At 55.6% G+C, this 17,772-nt stretch overlaps 1 protein-coding gene and 2 non-coding genes across 9 annotated transcripts; 1 reads left to right on the forward strand and 2 right to left on the reverse strand.

The window, feature by feature from the left end:
• Positions 1–1,457: 1,457 nt before the first annotated feature.
• ZNF324 (zinc finger protein 324) lies at positions 1,458–17,718 on the reverse strand. 7 transcript variants are annotated; one of them, XM_070451603.1, is made up of 6 exons: positions 17,060–17,672; positions 6,864–16,102; positions 6,691–6,753; positions 5,172–5,298; positions 4,749–4,865; positions 1,458–4,145 (listed from the first exon to the last, which is right to left on the reverse strand). In XM_070451603.1, the coding sequence occupies exons 2-6, from the start codon at positions 6,903–6,905 to the stop codon at positions 2,752–2,754; spliced, it is 1,743 nt and encodes a 580-aa protein (XP_070307704.1). In that variant the 5' UTR covers positions 6,906–16,102; positions 17,060–17,672; the 3' UTR covers positions 1,458–2,751. The 7 variants fall into 7 exon arrangements, with proteins under 7 accessions (XP_070307704.1, XP_070307705.1, XP_070307703.1 ...); XM_070451604.1 differs by having other exon boundaries at positions 6,864–7,730; positions 17,060–17,130; XM_070451602.1 differs by having other exon boundaries at positions 6,864–17,672.
• Positions 6,173–6,302, reverse strand: LOC139030098 (small nucleolar RNA SNORA30/SNORA37 family). Its single transcript, XR_011482411.1, has one exon. It is a non-coding gene; the product is annotated as a small nucleolar RNA SNORA30/SNORA37 family (small nucleolar RNA).
• TRNAW-CCA (transfer RNA tryptophan (anticodon CCA)) lies at positions 12,699–12,771 on the forward strand. Its single transcript has one exon. It is a non-coding gene; the product is annotated as a tRNA-Trp (tRNA).
• Positions 17,719–17,772: the final 54 nt, after the last annotated feature.

The raw sequence follows: 17,772 nt of genomic DNA on the forward strand, positions 1-17,772 counted from the left end.
TACCCTTCCAGAGGGCTGCTGGTTTTCAAGCCTTCTGGATTTCTACAGCGTGAGCCTGGTGGGACCACCCTGCACGTCCGCCAGCGCCAACTCAGTATTCGACTTTTCCCCAAATCAGTACTAGCTCCTCTATTTCCACCCACTTCTAGCTTCCGTATGCCATTGCCTCCTCTTTCACGATCCTCCTACTTGCAGGTTTGTGTTTTATTTACTTACTGGCCCCACCACGCAGAATGTGGGGTCCTAGTTCCCCAACTAGGGATCGAACCCTGGGCCCCCAGCAATGGAAACTTGGAGTCCTAACCACTGGACTGCCAGGAAATTCCCAAGGGTTAGTGTTTCAAACACTGCCTGTGGTTTCAGTGGGTTTCTGGACCGAGTAAGATGCATGTAAGTAAGTCCATCATCTTGACCCAGAAAGTCCACAAAAACTTACAGTCATAACACATTCGGGGTTAAGCAGAGGGGTCAGTTTGGCAGGACACAGCCCAACATGACCACAAAGGTTTGGAGGACAACTCTGGGGCCAAGACATGGGGGCAGGGGGGGTACTTATGGTTGCTGTCCCTACAGAAACAGGGCTGGAGCCTCTGACCACCCCTCGGTACTGGGAGGGTGGACTCAAGGAGGGTGGAGGAACTGGGGTAGTAGGAGCCAACCACATGGCAAGAAAAGTTCAGTGAAGCAGGAAGGAGGCTGGACAGGGCACCAGGCCTAGTCTGAGGGTTCAGCAGGGCTCAGGGTGGAAACCAGGTTCCAGGAGCTTCTTCTGAGATGCAGCAAAGGTTGCATGTGACTGATTCTCTGGGAACCTATTTGATACTCAACAGGGTCCTACCACAGCGTTTGTAAGCTGTGGAGTTTGCCTGCATCTCACAGCCACGCCAACAAACCCTGATGTGACCTGCTCAGGGCTCCCTCATGGAGGCCAGCCTAGGGGAAGATGAGACAGAGCCAGGCCAAGGCTAGGACCAGGGCAGAGAAGTTGGGCCCAAGACGGCTGGACACTGGCTCAGAGGACCTGCCCCTGAGGAGTCTTGGGGAGCCTGGCCCTGTGTGACCCCTCTCCCTACCTCCAAGTCTCCTTTCCTTCAGACTTGTGAGGTTTCAAGGGCAGCAGCAGGTGGAGAGTTAGGGGGTCATGTCTCTGACCTCACACCTTTGAGGTCTTGAGGTGATGGAGCTGGAGCACCCACTGGGCTGTGGTCAACCTTCTGGGTCACACGTGGCCACAGCCTCAGATTCCAGGGTCTGGACCCACAAGGGCTCATCTCCCGGCGGAGCTGCAGCCTGAGGCAGCCCCACCCCATCTGGGTCCCCAACTGCCCCGGGGACAGACAGGCTGCACCTCTACCCTGCGGCCCCTCACAGGGACCAGGCCTGAAGCCAGGGCCCTGCAGCTGTGTGACAACATGTGTGCATCACACTGAGATGAAACCCACTTCAGGCCAACTCTGTACGTTTCTAAAAAGAAACCTTTATTAGGGAGTCTCTCTGGACTCTGTATTATCAAAACCTTCTGAACCACGACCTGGAGGCTGAGGCTGCAGACCTGCACAGTGCCATGCAAGAGTTTAAAACATACCTCCAAGCCATAACTTCTAGTCTTTCCCCCCTCCGATAAATGCACCATTAACTTCCCTGGAGGTGAGACCCTGGGTGGAGATGCCCCAGGTGGAAGGCCACAAGAAGCCAACCGGGCCCCCAGCCCATTTGTCTGCCTCAGTGTCCCTACCGCGTGGGCTGTGGCACCCTGGGGAGGGGTCTCAGGAGGGCACCCCACACAGCCTCGTGGTGGCAAGTCCTCTGCCCCATGAGGGGGCACAGGCAGGCACACGGCACTGGATCCCAGAGGCAAGTGGCCCACCCGCCTCCTCTGAACCTGTTGCTGTGGCCACCTCCCGTCAGGGCAGTGGGGCTGGAGAAGCTCGGATGGCAGGACACAGGAGCTAAACCAGGACCACAATCTGAGTGAACAAGCACAGCCGGGGAACTGGCACTCTGCACCTTGTTCCCCCAGCTCCCTGGGGACTCCCCTGTCCTGAGGGTCGGCCTCGTGCAAGGAGTCAGGCTTCACCCTCCAAGCTGGCAGGCTAAGTGTGGGGTGAAGGGGCGAGCTTTCTGCACCTCAGCCTCCTCTGGGGGGTGGGGACCCCAGCCACAGCAGCCCCTCAGCGCTGTCAGGAGAAACCTCCTCAGGCAGAGGCGGGACTGGCGGGAGCCTGCCGGGATTGCAGATTGCCGTCTGCAGCCTCAATGTTTTCTCTTCCCCGGAGGCCGGAGCTGAGGCTCAGAGCCCAGCCACTGCTCCTAAAGCCAACAGCTGCCTCCCACAAGGCCTCCTGTCCACGGGCCGGTTCCCAGGAAGTCCGGGCTGAACTGAGACCTGGAGTGGGGGATCTTCTGGCGGCAGGGGTGCAGCAGTTTCCTACAAAGCCTCCAGTTTGGGTGGAAACCTCGGAAATGTCTCCGGACCACCTCCACGCCCTCCAGCACCTCCCGTTCCGGTACCACAGTGAAGACACACATGAACCGGCAACACCCTGCTGGCCTCCCCCGTTCTTTCTGCAGCCAGACCGCTTGAGGCTGGAGGGGTGGGCTGTGGCCGACAAGCGGCAGAGCTTGTCACCAGGTGCAGGAGGAACCCCAGTGCCCGCGCCAAGCTCCTCCAGAGTGGAGGCCTCTGCGGAGGACCGGGCCTGTATGCGCGGAAGGGCCCAACCACCGGCCGGGGAAGGTCGGGCCGCGCCCTCAGGCCTCAGTGGTCCTCAGCATGGTGGCTGGGCCCGAGGTGGCGGGGCGCCCGGCCTCCCGCCCCAGTGCGCCCTCGGGCGATGCCCCTGAAGGCGGCCTGGCCGGGGGGCGTGGGCCGGCTCGGGGCCGCCGCGCCGGCTTCTCGCCGGTGTGGAGCCTCTGGTGGTGGAAGAGGGCTGGGCGTTCGCGGAAGGCGCGTCCGCAGTGCGCGCACACGAAGGGCTTCTCGCCCGTGTGGATGCGCCGGTGGCTGAGCAGCACGGCGCCTTTGGCGAAGGCCTTGCCGCAGTCCGCGCAGCGGAAGGGCCGCTCACCCGTGTGCAGCAGCCGGTGCTGCCGCAGGTTGGAGCTGTGGCTGAAGGCGCGGCCGCACTGCGCACAGGCGAAGGGCTTCTCCCCTGTGTGCACGCGCCGATGCTTGAAGAGCGACGAACCCTGGCTGAAGGCGGCCCCGCAAAGCGCACAGGCGAAGGGCTTCTCGCCAGTGTGCGTGCGCTCGTGCTGGATGAGGTGCGAGTTGCGGCAGAAGCTGCGGCCGCAGCGCGCGCACGCGTAGGGCCGGCCGCCCGCGTGGATCTTGCGGTGCTGGCTGAGGTTGGAGCGGTGGCTGAAGGCCTTGCCACACTCGGCGCAGCGGAAGGCCTTCTCAGCCGTGTGGATGCGCTGGTGCCGCACCAGCGACGAGCTGTGCCGGAAGGCCTGCCCGCAGGCCGGGCAGCTGTAGGGCGTCTCCCCGCTGTGGATGCGCTGGTGCTGCGTCAGGTGTGACGTCTGGCTGAAGGCCTTGCCGCACTGCGCACACTCGTACGGCCGCTCCCCAGTGTGTGTGCGCAGGTGCTTGAGCAGGTCGGAGCTCTTCACGAACACCTTGCTGCACGCCCTGCACTCGAAGGGCTTCTCCCCGGAGAGGAGGCCGGGCCCGGGCTGCAGTGCCTCACCCAGCTCGGTCCAGCCGGGCGGCCCGCGCCAGGCCGGGCCCATTCCTCGCGCTCCTGGAGCCCCGGGCTCGCTTGAGAAGGCTCCCCCGGGGGCGTCGCGTGCCCAGGGCTTCCGCCGCTCCGACACCCGAGACGGCTGACTGGGCGCGGGGCACTCTGCGAGGGCCTTGTCCCCAGGCGGCGGCCGCAGAGAAGAGGTCAGCCGGAGGCTCACGCTGGCATCGCCGCTGCCCGGCCCCAGCCGGAGCCTCTCCCAGTAGATCACAGACACCCCGGTGGGTTTCCTCTCCCGAGACGGGGAGATGCTGCGCCGACCCTCCGGGATCTTCCTGTGCTCACAGGCACCCGTGGTGGGGAGGACACTGGCGGTCGCCAGAAGGGAGCCATCCCCGAAAGCCCCAGGGAATGGGGCTTCTCCAGAAACATTACTGTTCTCAGCCAGAAGAGGGGAACCTGCAGGCACAGAAACGGTGGAGGACTGGGTCAGCCTGGGCGGGCCGTGCGGGTCGGCGAGGGGACCCTCAACCCCAGCGTGGATGAGGGGGAGGAACAGGGGCCTGACTCCCTTCTGTCATGGAGCTGGCCCTGGGGTTCTCCCGGGCCGCTCTGCTCCTCACACTCACCAACTCTGGTACTGACAGCCTGAGCCCTAGCACCTACTGACTGCCTCTCCCCTGCGGGGTCAGCCCCACAAAGGCAAGACCAGAAGTGATCAGGGCAAGGTTGTGTTCCCAGGGCCTGGAATGGAGCTGGCCACCGCAAGTGCTCAAGAGACCATGTGTCCTTAAATAAATGGCCTCACGGATGAGGTAGTGAGGAAAGACAGTGAGGGTCTGAGGCCACACAAACTGGCTGAGGGTGGGACTCTGGGCAGGTCTCCCCACAGCCTGGGGGTGGCCCCAGAGCCACCCTCAAGGACGGCCAAAGTCAGAGCCTCTAGAAGAGGCTGAAGATGAACAGTCAGGCTGGCGGGAAGCCAGAGAGGACCGTGTCCTGGAAGGGAGGCGAACGAAGCCGGCTCACAGGCTGGCCTCCAGCTCCCCGAGCCCCACTCACCGCGGCAGGGCCTCCTCTGGGCATCCTGGGGCAGGGTCACGTCCACCCCACTGAGAACCCAGGGTTCCTCGCCGCACTCCAGCTGCGTGACCACATGGGGCCGGGACACAGACAGGCCTGCGGGAGAAGACGGGCGAGTGAGGGGCAGACGGAGGGGCCGGGGCTTAGCTGGACGCAGACGGCACCCTCTGTGAGGATGAGGAGGCCAAGGGCACACCCCAGGGCAGGGTCACACCTCCTCCCTCGAGCGAGGAAAACAGTGTTGGCAGCACCAGCAGGGGAGTGAGTGCTGAGACACCACAGCTAACAGGGACACTCGGCCAGCGGGCACGTGGCTGCTCCCAGGCTGCCAGGTGATGAGAGGTTAGTGCTGGCAGCCCAGCCTGGCAACAACCAAGCTCTGCATGGGGACCCAGAGCTTACCCAGCGAGGCCAGGAGGGCGAAGTTCTCCAGCATCACCCGGCGGTACAGAGACCTCTGGGCTGTATCCAGGAGCCCCCACTCCTCCTGGGAGAAGTGCACGGCCACGTCCTCAAAGGCCATCAGACCCTGCCGGAGTCGGAAGGTGGACACGATGAAGCTACGGCTGTGTGACCCAAGACCCAGCTCTCTGTCCTGAAGGCTACCTCTGCACACATCTCTCAGCTGCTACCCACCCCCCACCCCCCCCCCCGCCCCACGAAGCTCTGCAGGTGGAATGCCCCTCACCTGGCTGAGCCCCTCCGCCTTCCTTATCGGGGCCGTAGATGCCTCGTTAACCCCGCCCAGCCATCTACATGAGGAAGCCAGAGGAACCCCCAAGGGAAGCCCCTCGTGCCCACCCATTCTCCAGCCTTTGCAAACGCTCACCCACCCCAAAGGCGCCCTCGCTGCTCCTGCACAAGTAACTGCGAGCAACAGCAGCAGAGCCCCCAGGACACGCCCAGCCCTGCAGGTGTGCCTCTCCTGCTGAACGCTCCCAGCATTTCCAGGCTGCTCTTTGAACCAGAGGGCTGGCTGATCCCCTGCAGCCGCCACAGGCAAGATCCCAAGGACCTAGTGGGCACACAGAAGCCACTTCCCTCCTCCCTCCACAGTCAGACCTCCTCTATTTCCTCCTCACTCGGCTGCTGCCTCCTTTCCCTCAGCCACCTGCCAGACTTCCCCCTAGAGCCCCAGGACTGCCAGCCATTTCCATCTCCCTAAAGCCCTAAGTATCCATGCCTGTCCCTGGCTGACTCCATGAGATCCCCTCCTCCTCCGTTTGATTCCCAGGCTCGGCCTCGCTCAGGACACCAGGACACTGTCGTTGGACAGCTACAATTCCAGGTGCATGTGACACCTCCACTCTAAGATACCATAGACTCTTCCCAATTTACCCTTAAACCTGCTTTCCCTTCAAATGCCTAATTTTGTCTACAGCACCTCCTTCCCCTCTCCCCCGCTCTGTCCCACTGAGTGACAGTTGTCACTGACACAGTCCCAAGGCAAGGATGTAATCAAGGGTTTTCAATTTCAGGACCAGCTCCCAAATCCTAGCCCCACTGCCCAAGGAGGATCTGTGAAAGTGCTAGGCACCTGCATCCTGTTGGGTGCTCCGGAGGAAAACCTTAGAATGGCCCTTCCGTTGGGCACTCACGCACATCGCACTTGCTACATCAACGTATCTGCACAGAATTCTCTTCTTCACTGCCCGGACTCTGGCCGCAGCCTGCTCCCTGCACAGCGCCACCCCCTCTGCTGCCCTCCATCCAGAAAACGATGGGATACCTAAAAACTGGTGACTTAAAGCATGTCCAGTCTCCTAGAGCCCTGAGATAGTCTTAACTCCTCGGCCTGTCCTTTCGGACATATCCTCTCCTGGTCCCGCAGTTTCAGCTTCGGAAGCGCCTACACTCAGGCTTCCCTCCCAGCTTTTGCACACGGGGCACCGTCCCCTCGGAAATTCTATCCACACCTCACCCCCTTAGCTGCAAGAAGTGGGGATCCCACGCGTGCACGCCCAACCGGCCGGAACACCAGGGCCTAGGACGAAGCGCGAAGGGAAGACATCAGGTGAAGTGCCTCCCCGGCTCGGGGCTCTGGTCCCTGGAAGAGGCAAGGTGGGGTGGGGCGCCCGGGCTCTCGCTCCTCACCTGAGTCTGGTCGGGCTGCGCTGCCGCAGGCGCCGCCGCCATTGGAACCTGCAGAAAGGGCGGACGCCCAGACGCGGGACTTACTCTCCCCGTTCGTCAAGGGCGCCGCGTTGGGGCTGCGTGGAGACCAGAGAGTGCGCGGCTCGGCGGCAGCCCACGCGGCACCCGGGAAATTGAGACCAGCTGCGAGCCGTGGGCCTCCTGGCTCCGTCGCCCGCGCCTCGGGTCTCCTCCCGCGCGTCCTCGCTGCCCGCGCCTAGGGTCACAAGACCCTCCAGCCAAGCCGGCCGCGACGCTGCGCTCTCCGGCCGTCACCGGCGTGGCCGGACACCGGTAGCCAAGTGACAGTCCCAGGCGCCGGAAGTCCAATCTCGCGAGCTCTCATTGGCCCGTGGCGCGTTGCGGAGGCACGCGCAGAGACCTCGGGGGGGGGGGCGTGGCTTCCGCCTGTCTGCAGGCACGGCGGGCAGGCGGGCGGCGGGGGGGGGCTGTCTCCATGGCAACGGCAAAGCGTCACCGCGAGGGACGCTGGGAAGTGGAGTAGACGGCCGTCCAGCAGTCTATTTTATTAATATTCTTTGTAAGTCCTTGTAATGCAAGAGATAGCATCCATTTTGGCGTTCAGTCATGTCCGACTCTTTAAGACCCCATGGACTGCAGCACGCCAGGCTTCCCTGGCCTTCACCATCTCCCGGAACTTGCTCAAACTCATGTCCATCGAGTCAGTGATGCCATCCAACAATCTCATCCTCTGTCGTCCCCTTCTCCTCCTGCCTTCACTCTTTCCCAGCATCAGGGTCTTTTCCAGTGAGTCAGTTTTTCGCATCACATGGCCAAAGTATTGGAGCTTCAGCTTCAGCATCAGTCCTTCCAATGAATATTCAGGAGTGATTTCTTTAATATTACAATTAGTATCTGTACTTAAATTTTGCTTACCTTGAAACTGAAAAACATCTAATGTATATCTGGGTAGAACATGTTTCCTGCCGTTCTTGTACACAAAGAATACTCAAGTCCCATCTGAGGTGCACCTTGAACCCACGTGTCTGGACTACAAATCCAGTCTAAACCCATATATTGGGACTCGAACACAAGGTCTTTTTCTATTTCCTGGCTGAATGGCATAGCACGAGGGATCCCTTCAACCAAGGATCAAACCTGCACCCCCTGCAGTGAAAGCACGGAGTCTTAGCCACTGGACTGCCAAGTAAGTTCCAACCCATGCTCATTTAATTAAGATCACACACCGGGTCTCCAGACTTAATGAAGTTCAGGTTCTTTATGTCTCATCGCAGAAAGAATTCAGTGAGATACAAAAATGATAGGTAAGAAGTAGATTTATTTAGAAACACATTCCACAGATAGAATGCAGTCAGCCTCAAAAGGCCAGAACGACCATGGGAGAAACACACTCCACAGTGTGGGCCATCTCAGAAAGCGAGAGGACCCAAAACACGGAGTGATTAGTTTTTATGGGCTGGGCAACTTCATAGACTTAACGAGTGGAAGGGTTTTTCCAACTATTTGGGGAAAGGGGTGAGATTATCAGGAATTGGGCCACTGCCCAATTTTTGACCTTTTACCATTGGCCTCAGCACTGTCAACGTGCTGGTGGATGTGTCATGTAACTTCTCTGGGGCTTCTCTGCACTGGGGAGGGGCTCTACATGTACCCCCACTTCAGCTGCCTTTGGTGTTAATGGAGGCTGGGGCTGAACCGGGAGGCTCCCCGCCACGTCCCCGGGCACACGGCTTCTACCTACTACAACCAGGTGTCTTTGAAGATGTGTCACTGGGGTGGGCTCTCCAACTTTCAGGGTCCGCATGGTGGTCCTGGACTGTGAGACTGACCCCACTGGTACAGATGGCAACCCACCTCCACTCCAGGCCTCGTGGTAGCCCTCAGGCAGGTTAGCAGTCTGTGGACATCTTCGGTGGGGAGAATGATTCTGCTGACCAGTAAGGGGCAGCTGAACTGAAGGGCCTGGCAGGAATGTGTCACATGTAGAGGCTCAAGAGGGCCCATTCCCCTGACCTTCACCCAGTCCCCCTCCCTTCTCCATGTGGATGTCAAACGGATGCTCTTTTTTAACATGTATTTATTTATTTGGCTGTGTCAGGTCTTATTTGAGGCACACGGGATCTTCCCTGTGGCTTGTGGGCTCCAGAGCACGTGGGCTCAGCAGTTGTGGCACTCAGGCTTATTTGCATCTCAGCATGAGGGATCGTATTTTCCCATCCAGGGATCAAACTTGCATCCCCCACAATAGAAGGCGGGTGGTTAACCACTGGACCACTGGGGAAGTCCCAGAAGGGAGTCTTGTCAGATCTAGTCACTCCTCCAATCATGTCTCCCCAACCCCTTCCCCACCCCCATCCCCCCCAGGATAAAGGCCTAACATGAATCCTTCTCCCTTGGGACTTTGTGGTAAAGGACTTCAGGTGTCCTGCATACCCTCCTCCAAGCCTTTGCACATGCTGGTCCCTCTGAAACAGGACAGAGGGGTTCTTTTAAACAGAACCTTTAAAAGAAAGACATAGCTATGGGACATGATATGGGGCTCCCCAGGTGGCTCAGTGGTAAAGAAACTGCCTGCCAATGCAGGAGGCACTGTTTTGATCCCTGGATTAGGAAGAGCCCCTGGAGAAGGAAATGGCAACCCACTCTAGTATTCTGCCTGAAAAATTCCATGGACATGGGGTGGCAAAGAGTCGGAACTTGTTAGGCCCTAACTGCACGGGAGCTGGGAACTGACCCTCTCTGGCCAAGGGCCCCACAGAGGGTCTGCTGGCAGTGCTGGGGGAGGCTTCCTGGACAGGCTCACTCTGCTGGGGGCAACTGGAATGTCCCAGGGGCAACTCCCTTCCTAATGCTCCAGATTCTGTGACAATAAAGCCAGAAGGGTTACATCACCTTGGAGCCACGGCTGTGGCCCAGAAGGCAGAACAGAAATGGGTCACTGCCAGGATGCTGAGGAATCAGATTCTCAGTGGTGACAGCAATGTCCACGTGCCTCTGGGGACAGAGTGGGAGGGCGGGGGAGGCACTCTGTCCTCATGTGGTCCGAAAGGTCTTGTAACTTCAGGCCCTCCAGGGAAAGCACTGTGGCCAGGATCTCAAGAGTCACCTGTGTGCCCAGAGCTTACCTGAGGCGGAATCACAGGATCTGAGGGGTACAGCTTTCTGAGAATAAGGAAGCAGGTCCCTCAAACCAGGCGCATCTTAGCGTGGCCACCAGTTGGAGATGAGCCATCTTTCTGTGCCAGGCCAGAAAAACCAGATCCCTCTAATCACCACTCCAGGCTGACAGGGGCCGGTCCACTCTACGTAGATGGGGAATGGCAGGACACAGGGAACAGGCAACAGGGTACGCCAGAGCCCAGTAGGCAAGGGCACAGGCCATGAGACCTACAGGGGCCAAACTCGTATCTGTTAACACCATGCTCAAGGTCACTGAGCAGCTGAAGCTGTCCTGAATCCTGCAGTCTTCTGAGCCATATTCCGGACAGCTGTCACCCCACCAGCAAAAGCCAGGGAGGCTCCTGTTGCCCAGGCTGGGTTCCTGGTGACTTCAGCAGTCACAACCTTCATGGCTTTCCAGGCTTGGGGCCCAGAGGCACAGCTTCGTAGAAAGGAAAGCGGGAAAGGTAAACACAGTTTCAGGATCTTCTGTTGGGTGTGTACTTCCTGGAGGAGCTAGACCTTCAGATTTCTTTGTGGAAACTTCTGCTTTTATAATTTTAGCATCTGTTTTATTTTATTTTTTGGCTGCCTTGCATGGCATGAGGGAATCTAATCTCCCTAACCAGGAATGGAACCCAAAGCCCCTGCAGTGGAAGTGCAGAGTTTTAAGCACTGGACTGCCAGGGAAGGCACAGCACTTATTTGAAGATATCTAATGCCATGTCAATCTGGAAGTCTCCCCAAGGGCTCAGCAGTAAGGAATCCACCTGCAGAACAGGAGATGCAGGAGACATGGGTTCAATCCCCGGGTCGGGAAGACAGCCGGGAGGAGGAGATGGCAACCCGCCCCAGTAGTCTTACCTGGAGAATCCCATGGACAGAGGAGACTGGAGGGCTGCAGCCCATGGAGTTACAAAGAGTCAGATACGACTGACACGACTGAGTGACTGAGCACACGCAATAGCCATGTGAGTTCAGCATGGTAGGCAGAACCACGGCTCTCCAAGAACGTCCACACCCTAATGCTCAGAACCTATTAACACGCTACCTGACGTGGCCCATAGATGGACATATTATCCAGAATTGCCTGGGTTAGTCTAGTATAATCACATGAGCCCTTGAAAGCAGAAAAACACAACACAGATATTTTAAATCTAAGAATGAAAAAAAAAATCTAAGAGCGTCCTAGGTCTGACGCTCATGTCAGCTGCTCTAAAACCAAGGCCTCAGCAGGGCTGCATTGCTTCTGGGGGGAAAAGGGGTTTCCTTGCCTGTTCTAGACTCCAGGGTCTGCCCATATTCCTTGGTTCCTGGCTTTTTCTGTCTTCAAAGCCAGCAAAGGCAACTTGAGTTTTCCTCACATGATATCACTCTGACTTGATCTCTCTCCGTCTCTATGCCTCCCTCTTCCACTATAAGGACCCTTGTTATTACGAGGTTTGCTCCCATCCTGCCAACCTCAGACAATCCAGAATGATCTCCATGTCCCAAAGTCAGCTGATTATCAACCTTATTTCCACCTACCATCTAAACGTAGTTCCCTCTTGCCCTGTAACAACATGTTCTGGACATTAAGTCCTCCACATCTTTGGCGGGGATGGTGCTTTAGTCTGCTTACCATGCATGCTCAGTCATTTCAGTTGTGTCGGACTCTTTGCGACCCTATGGACTGAGGCCCGCCAGGCTCCTCCATCCATGGGATTCTCCAGGCCAGAATACTAGAGTGGATTGCCATACCCTCCTCCAGGGGATCTTCCCAACCCAGGGATCAGACCAGCATCTCCTGCATTGCACACAGATTCTTTACCCACTGAGCCACCTGGGAAGCCCTGCTTACCATAAGTATACTTATACAAAAATTAAGCATTGCCTACTCAGCTACTTGTTACATCAAGAATGAGTGCACTTTTTATTTTGGTAGATGTTAAAGGAAGAAATGTTCACATATTGAGGGCTAGGGAAGTCATTCTTGCTTATATATGATTTAACTTGATTTCTATGCTAACTAAAAAAGATAGCATAGAAGGAAGTCAAAGTAGGAAGTCAAGAGATACCTGGAGTAGCAGGCAAGTTTGGCCTTGGAGTACAGAATAAAGCAGGGCAAAGGCTAACAGAGTTTTGCCAAGAGAACACACTGGTCATAACACAACAACACAAGAGAGAGGACTCTACACATGGACATCACCAGACGGTCAACACCAAAATCAAACTGATTATATTCTTTGCAGCTGAAGATAGAGAAGCTCTATACAGTCAACAAAAACAAGATAGAGAACTGACTGTGGCTCAGATCATGAAGTCCTTATTGCAAAATTCAGACTTAAATTCCTTATTGCCAATTCAGAGTTAAATTGAAGAAAGTAAGGAAAAGAACAGGGTACACTGGCCAGAAATAAAGAATGTCCGTGTTAAAAAAATAGAGTTTAGGGATTTCCCTGGTGTTCCAGCAGTTAATGCTTCCCAGGTGGCGCCAGTGGTAAAGAATCCACCTGCCAGTGCAAGAGAGGTAAGAGACGTGGGTTCGACTGGAGTGCACACGTATGCACGCGCGCGCGCACACACACACACACACACGCATGCACGCGCGCGCACACACACACACACACGCACACACGCACACACACACACTCTGGTGGTCCAGCAGCTAATGCTTCCCTGGTGGCTCAGATGGTAAAGCATCTGCCTCCAACGCAGGAGACATGGGTTCAATCCCTAGTCCAGGAAGATCCCCTGGAGAAGGAAATGGCAACCCACACCAGTATTCTTGCCTGGAGAATCCTTTGGACAGAGGGGCCTCAGGCTACAGTCCTTGAGGTCGCAAAGAGTTGGATATGACAGAGTATGGCACGCACACGCACACACGCGCACACACACACACACACCCCAGCTGTTAATACTCCATGCTTCCATGCAGGGGACACAGGTTCCAGCCCTAGTGTGCCAACTAAGACCCCACATGAGTGTGGACACACTGGGTTTGAGCTCGGGAGGGCTGTGGCGTGTCACGTTTGCCACACTTGCTGGCAGACCCCAGGCAAGGAGGGCTCAGCTTGGCAGGGAGGGGCCGCGCAGGCTCACCGTGACCTGAGAATGGGTGCAGAGGCCACCTGAGAGCAGGCGTGAGCCGCAGCGTGCTGCTCGGGGCCGGACGACAGTCTGCAGGCAGGCGGCCTCCTCGGGCTTGCTCCCGGCAAGACCATCACCGCAAGGCAGGAGCCCTGGGGCTGAGAGGTCTGCAGCCCAGATATCAGGGGCACAGGCGGCACTGCAAGTGAGCCTGGGGGCACCTGCCCTCATCATCTGCTGATTTCCACTGAGGCAGAGCCCAGAACAGAGGCAGGGATGGTGGGGTACACATTTGGTGGTCTCATTTGCTGCTTTTCCAAGAGGAGTGAGAGATCCATGTTTTACGTGGAGCCTTTTGATTTTATAAAGGTTCAAGACTATTCCCCCCCAAACTTCAAAGTTGATAGGTATGTATGAGCTCCACTCTTTCTATATACATGGAGAGAGCTATATAGAATGTTGGATTCTGGGCTATCATTTGTGACTCAGGACAAAAGGCAAACCAGGAGCCCAGGGATCCCCAGGCAGGAAGGCGCAGGGCCCAGGGGTCGCTGCACAGCATGCTGTGGCCGCTCTCAGGACACCTCTCCACTCCCTCCCCGTCGTCGACCTGAAGCTGAGCGCTGGACGCAGGACACTCCTGCAGGCATGCAGTGAGCCAAGCTTGGGGCCTGTCTCCCTGAGCTCTCCCCAGCATCCTGAGGCATCTGTTCGTCCCCTGAACTCAGACATTCCCTTCCCTTCCCTTCAGCCAACAGGGGGGCTTGAGATCAGAGCTGCAGTCAGGTGTGCCTTGGGGCCTCAGGCTTCCGAGCAAAGGGTGGGCTCAGCTCCCTGTACCAGAGTGGTCAGCTGTGGTCAGAGAGGCCTCACGGCGCTGCCTCCCACACCTGGGGAGAAGCCTTTCCCCTGCCTGTTACCCTTCCCAGCCAGGCTCTGTGCACTTCATGGAACACCCATGTTTCACCGGTGGTGCCAGAACAACCAACCCAGGTCCCACATGCCACTGGTTCTGAGTGTGCAATCCCTATCAAAACCACAGCTGACATTCTGAGCAGAAACTAAGGAGCTGACCCTAAAATCATAGACATGCAGAACACAATAGGGAAAACAATCATGCCAAGAAACAAAGTTGCACTTTCCTTACTAAACTTCAAAAATTTCTATAAAGCCAAGGTAATCAAGACAGTGTGGTCCTGTCATAAGGACAGACATATAGATAAATAGATTTAAGAGACCAAAATACCCTTAACTGATTTCCAACAAAAGTATAACGTGGAAAGATGGCCTTTTCAGGAAATGGTTTTGGGAAAACTAGACAGTCACAGGCAAAAAAAATAAATTCAAACCCTTATCTCAACTATACGTAAAAGTTGCCATGAAAAAGACCATAAACGTAAGAGCTAAGACTATAAAATTTATAGAAGAAAACAAAGGAGAACTTTTTGACTTTTGGCTAGGCAAAGAATTTTTTAGGTATGACACAAAGACAATATATAAATAGAAAAACTAATATATTAGACAACGAGTATAAAATTTAACATCACAATGTAAAATTTTGCTCTTTAAAACACACCATTAAAAAAAAAAATACCATTAAGAGACTTTCCTGCTGGCCCAATGGCTAAGACTCTGTGCTACCCATGCAGGGGGCCTGGGTTTGACCTCTGGTCAGGGAACTAGATCCCACATGCCATAACAAACACCCAGCACAGCCAAATAAACAAATCTTTTTTTAAAAAAGACACCATTCAGAAAATTAAGAGATGAGCACACAGCCTGGATTGGGGGGAGTTTGGCAGGGGTAATAAGGGAGATATGTATATGTATGGCTGAGTCCCTTCACAGTTCACCTGAAACTATCACAACAATGTTTGTTAACTGGCTTCACCCAAATACAAAATAAAAAGTGTTTTTTTTTTAAATAAAAAACACAAATAAATAAAATAAAAGTTAAAAAAAATGAGCCACAGACTGAGGAAAAAATACTTAGAAAATACTTACATATGGATTCTAAACACAGAATCTATGAAGAACTTTATGGCTCAAAGATAAAAAGACAACCCAATTAGAAATAGGGAAAAGATCTGAATAGACATTTCATCAAAGAAGATAAACAGACTGTTAACACACACCTGAAAATACCATTGTTCATGAGAAAAATGTAGATCAAAAGCCCAATGAGATGACTGCTTCAAGGGTAGAGTTTCAGTTCAAGATAATAAAAATGTTCTGGAGAAGAATAGGGTTAAAGCAGCACAACTGAATTTACTTAATGCCACTAAACCATACACTTAAAAATGGTTAAAATGGTTAAGTCTTGTGTATATTTTACCATGATTTTTAAAAAAGCCATTGAGATACCATTTCATACCCACTAGGATGACACCACGAAGTTGTCTTGGTGTTGGCAAGAGGTGGAAAAACTGGATCAGTCCTACAGTGCCGCTGGGGATATAAAAAGGCACAGACCCTTTGGAAACCAGTTCGGGAGCTTCCAAGGAGTTAAACATAAACTTGCCAGGCTTCCCTGCTGGTCCAGTGGTTGAGAGAATGCCTGCCAATGCAGGCAGCACGGGTTCGATCCCTGGTCCAGGAGGATCTCCTATGTTTTAGGGCAACTAAACCCATGCACCACAACTACTAAAGCCCTTGCTCTCTATAGCCCATGGTCCACAACCCACAGAAGTCATCGCAATGAGAAGCCTGCACATCGCCATGAAGCGGAGCCCCCACATGCTGCCGGAAGACAGGTGACAGAGGGAGGGAAACGTCACAGGTCCGGACTGGGCCACCCGACCAGAAAACAACCAAGGTGACCAATCTGGTGCTACTCAGGCTGTGATGTTTTTGATCTTGGGCCATGGCTGTCAAGATCCCAAGGCAAACAGCGCTGTGGTTGTTTACACGGTGGTCTGGGAGGAGAAGCAGCAGGACACAGCCAGCACAAGGGTCAGCAGCGCCTCTCCTGGGGAACATGGCAGCCTGACCTGGTGAAGACAGCACCACACCTCAGCAGAGGCCTCACTAAGGAGACCTACTTCTTCCTCAAAAAAGACACACGCTCTTGTCCTCAAAAGTCACTGGGTCCTGCAACACCAGGCAAGGGGCACAAGCATGTGATCTAAGCACTGGGCCCTGGACCTGGGCCCCCAGTCTCTGTCCTGCCCACACCTCCCCTTAGGTCTCCAAAAGCCCATCCCCTGACACCCCTGCTCACCCTTTCACCTCTGAGGGCATGGGCCCTCCTCCTGGGTGTGCACTGTCCCCACATCCATTGGAGTTGGGACAGTTTCTCTTCTCTGCACCCCCTCCTCCACTCAGCTACTGGTCCTTCATCTGGACATCCCACACTCATCTCAGGGCCCATCTGGAACCACAGCTGAGACTTCCCTTCCAAAATCCCATCTCAGGACATTCCCTGGTCCAGGCCACCAGGGCAGAGCAGTCTAGACATCAAGAGGCCAAATGGAACTTTCCTGTTTGTTCACGGGCACGCGGGTCAGGTCCACTTAGAGGTCTCCAGACAACTCAGACTCTACTCCCACATAATCCAACTGCTACTCTTCTGCCAAACATACTCCTCCTACCAACCTCCACTCTCCATCTCATTCTTTATCTGTAACACTTGGGATAGTCCTTTATCCTCCACTACATTCACTCTCCATTTGTACATGGAAAACCGACTCCACTTTGAAAAACGCATCGGAAATCTGATTATTTCTCCCACCTCTCCTACTTCTATTCTCGAGAGGTCACCGGAGAAACATTTGCAGCAGCATCCTCAAGAAGCTGCCTGCTTCCAGCCCCCAGCCCAACTCTGTGTTTACGCAGTTTCAAAATCCTAACTCAGATCACGGCCATCCATCTGCTAATGAAAATCTGTGGCTCCCAGGATCCTAAGCCCGTCAACAGAGGCAGGACTCCCATGTTCACACGTCGCTTACCCGCAGTGGAGACGGCAGAACTTTTCCGAATGCTCCCAGGCCAGTCTCACCTCCGAGTCCTCGCATATGCACATCCCTCCGCCTGCACCATCACTTTATCACACTGGACTCTGAAATGCAGGCCGCCACCTATGAACGCCCCAGTGTCCTGAGCACCGAAGCCTGGGGTTCAGTCGGGGACTTGCGGCACGGGGTTCGGAGTCCACCCAGGTGGAGGCCAGGAGACCCTACTTCACCCGGCTCGCTTATCATGCCCGCATGACCCATGCTGGGTCATGACCTCGGAACGGGTGGCTTTTGAGCCTGGGGCCCTTCTCCGTAAAGTGGACACGACACACAGGGCGACGACTCCGGGTCGGCCACGGGCACAGACGGGCCTTGACGGACGACCCGCAGGACAACCCCCGCACCGGGCGGTCCCCCGACAGCCGAGGACACAAGAGCCCGGGGAGACGGGACGTTTGCTGAGGTCACGGGACATAGAGGGCACAGTCGGGACCTCCTAGGCTGTCGCACCTACCCATTCCCGATTCCGCGGGCCTGAGGAGCCCCCTGGACACCACCACAGTCCATCAACGAGGTCCGTCCGCCCGCGGCCAACGGAGTAGCAGGACAGAGGAGCAACAATCTGAACGGAAGTCCCGCCCTCCAAGGTGTGGCTGTCCCGGAAACGCCTATCTCCTAGGCTATCATTGGTCAATACTGGTGTAAAC

Source organism: Odocoileus virginianus, chromosome 20, assembly GCF_023699985.2.
Source record: "Odocoileus virginianus isolate 20LAN1187 ecotype Illinois chromosome 20, Ovbor_1.2, whole genome shotgun sequence".
Classification (NCBI taxonomy): Eukaryota; Metazoa; Chordata; class Mammalia; order Artiodactyla; family Cervidae; genus Odocoileus; species Odocoileus virginianus.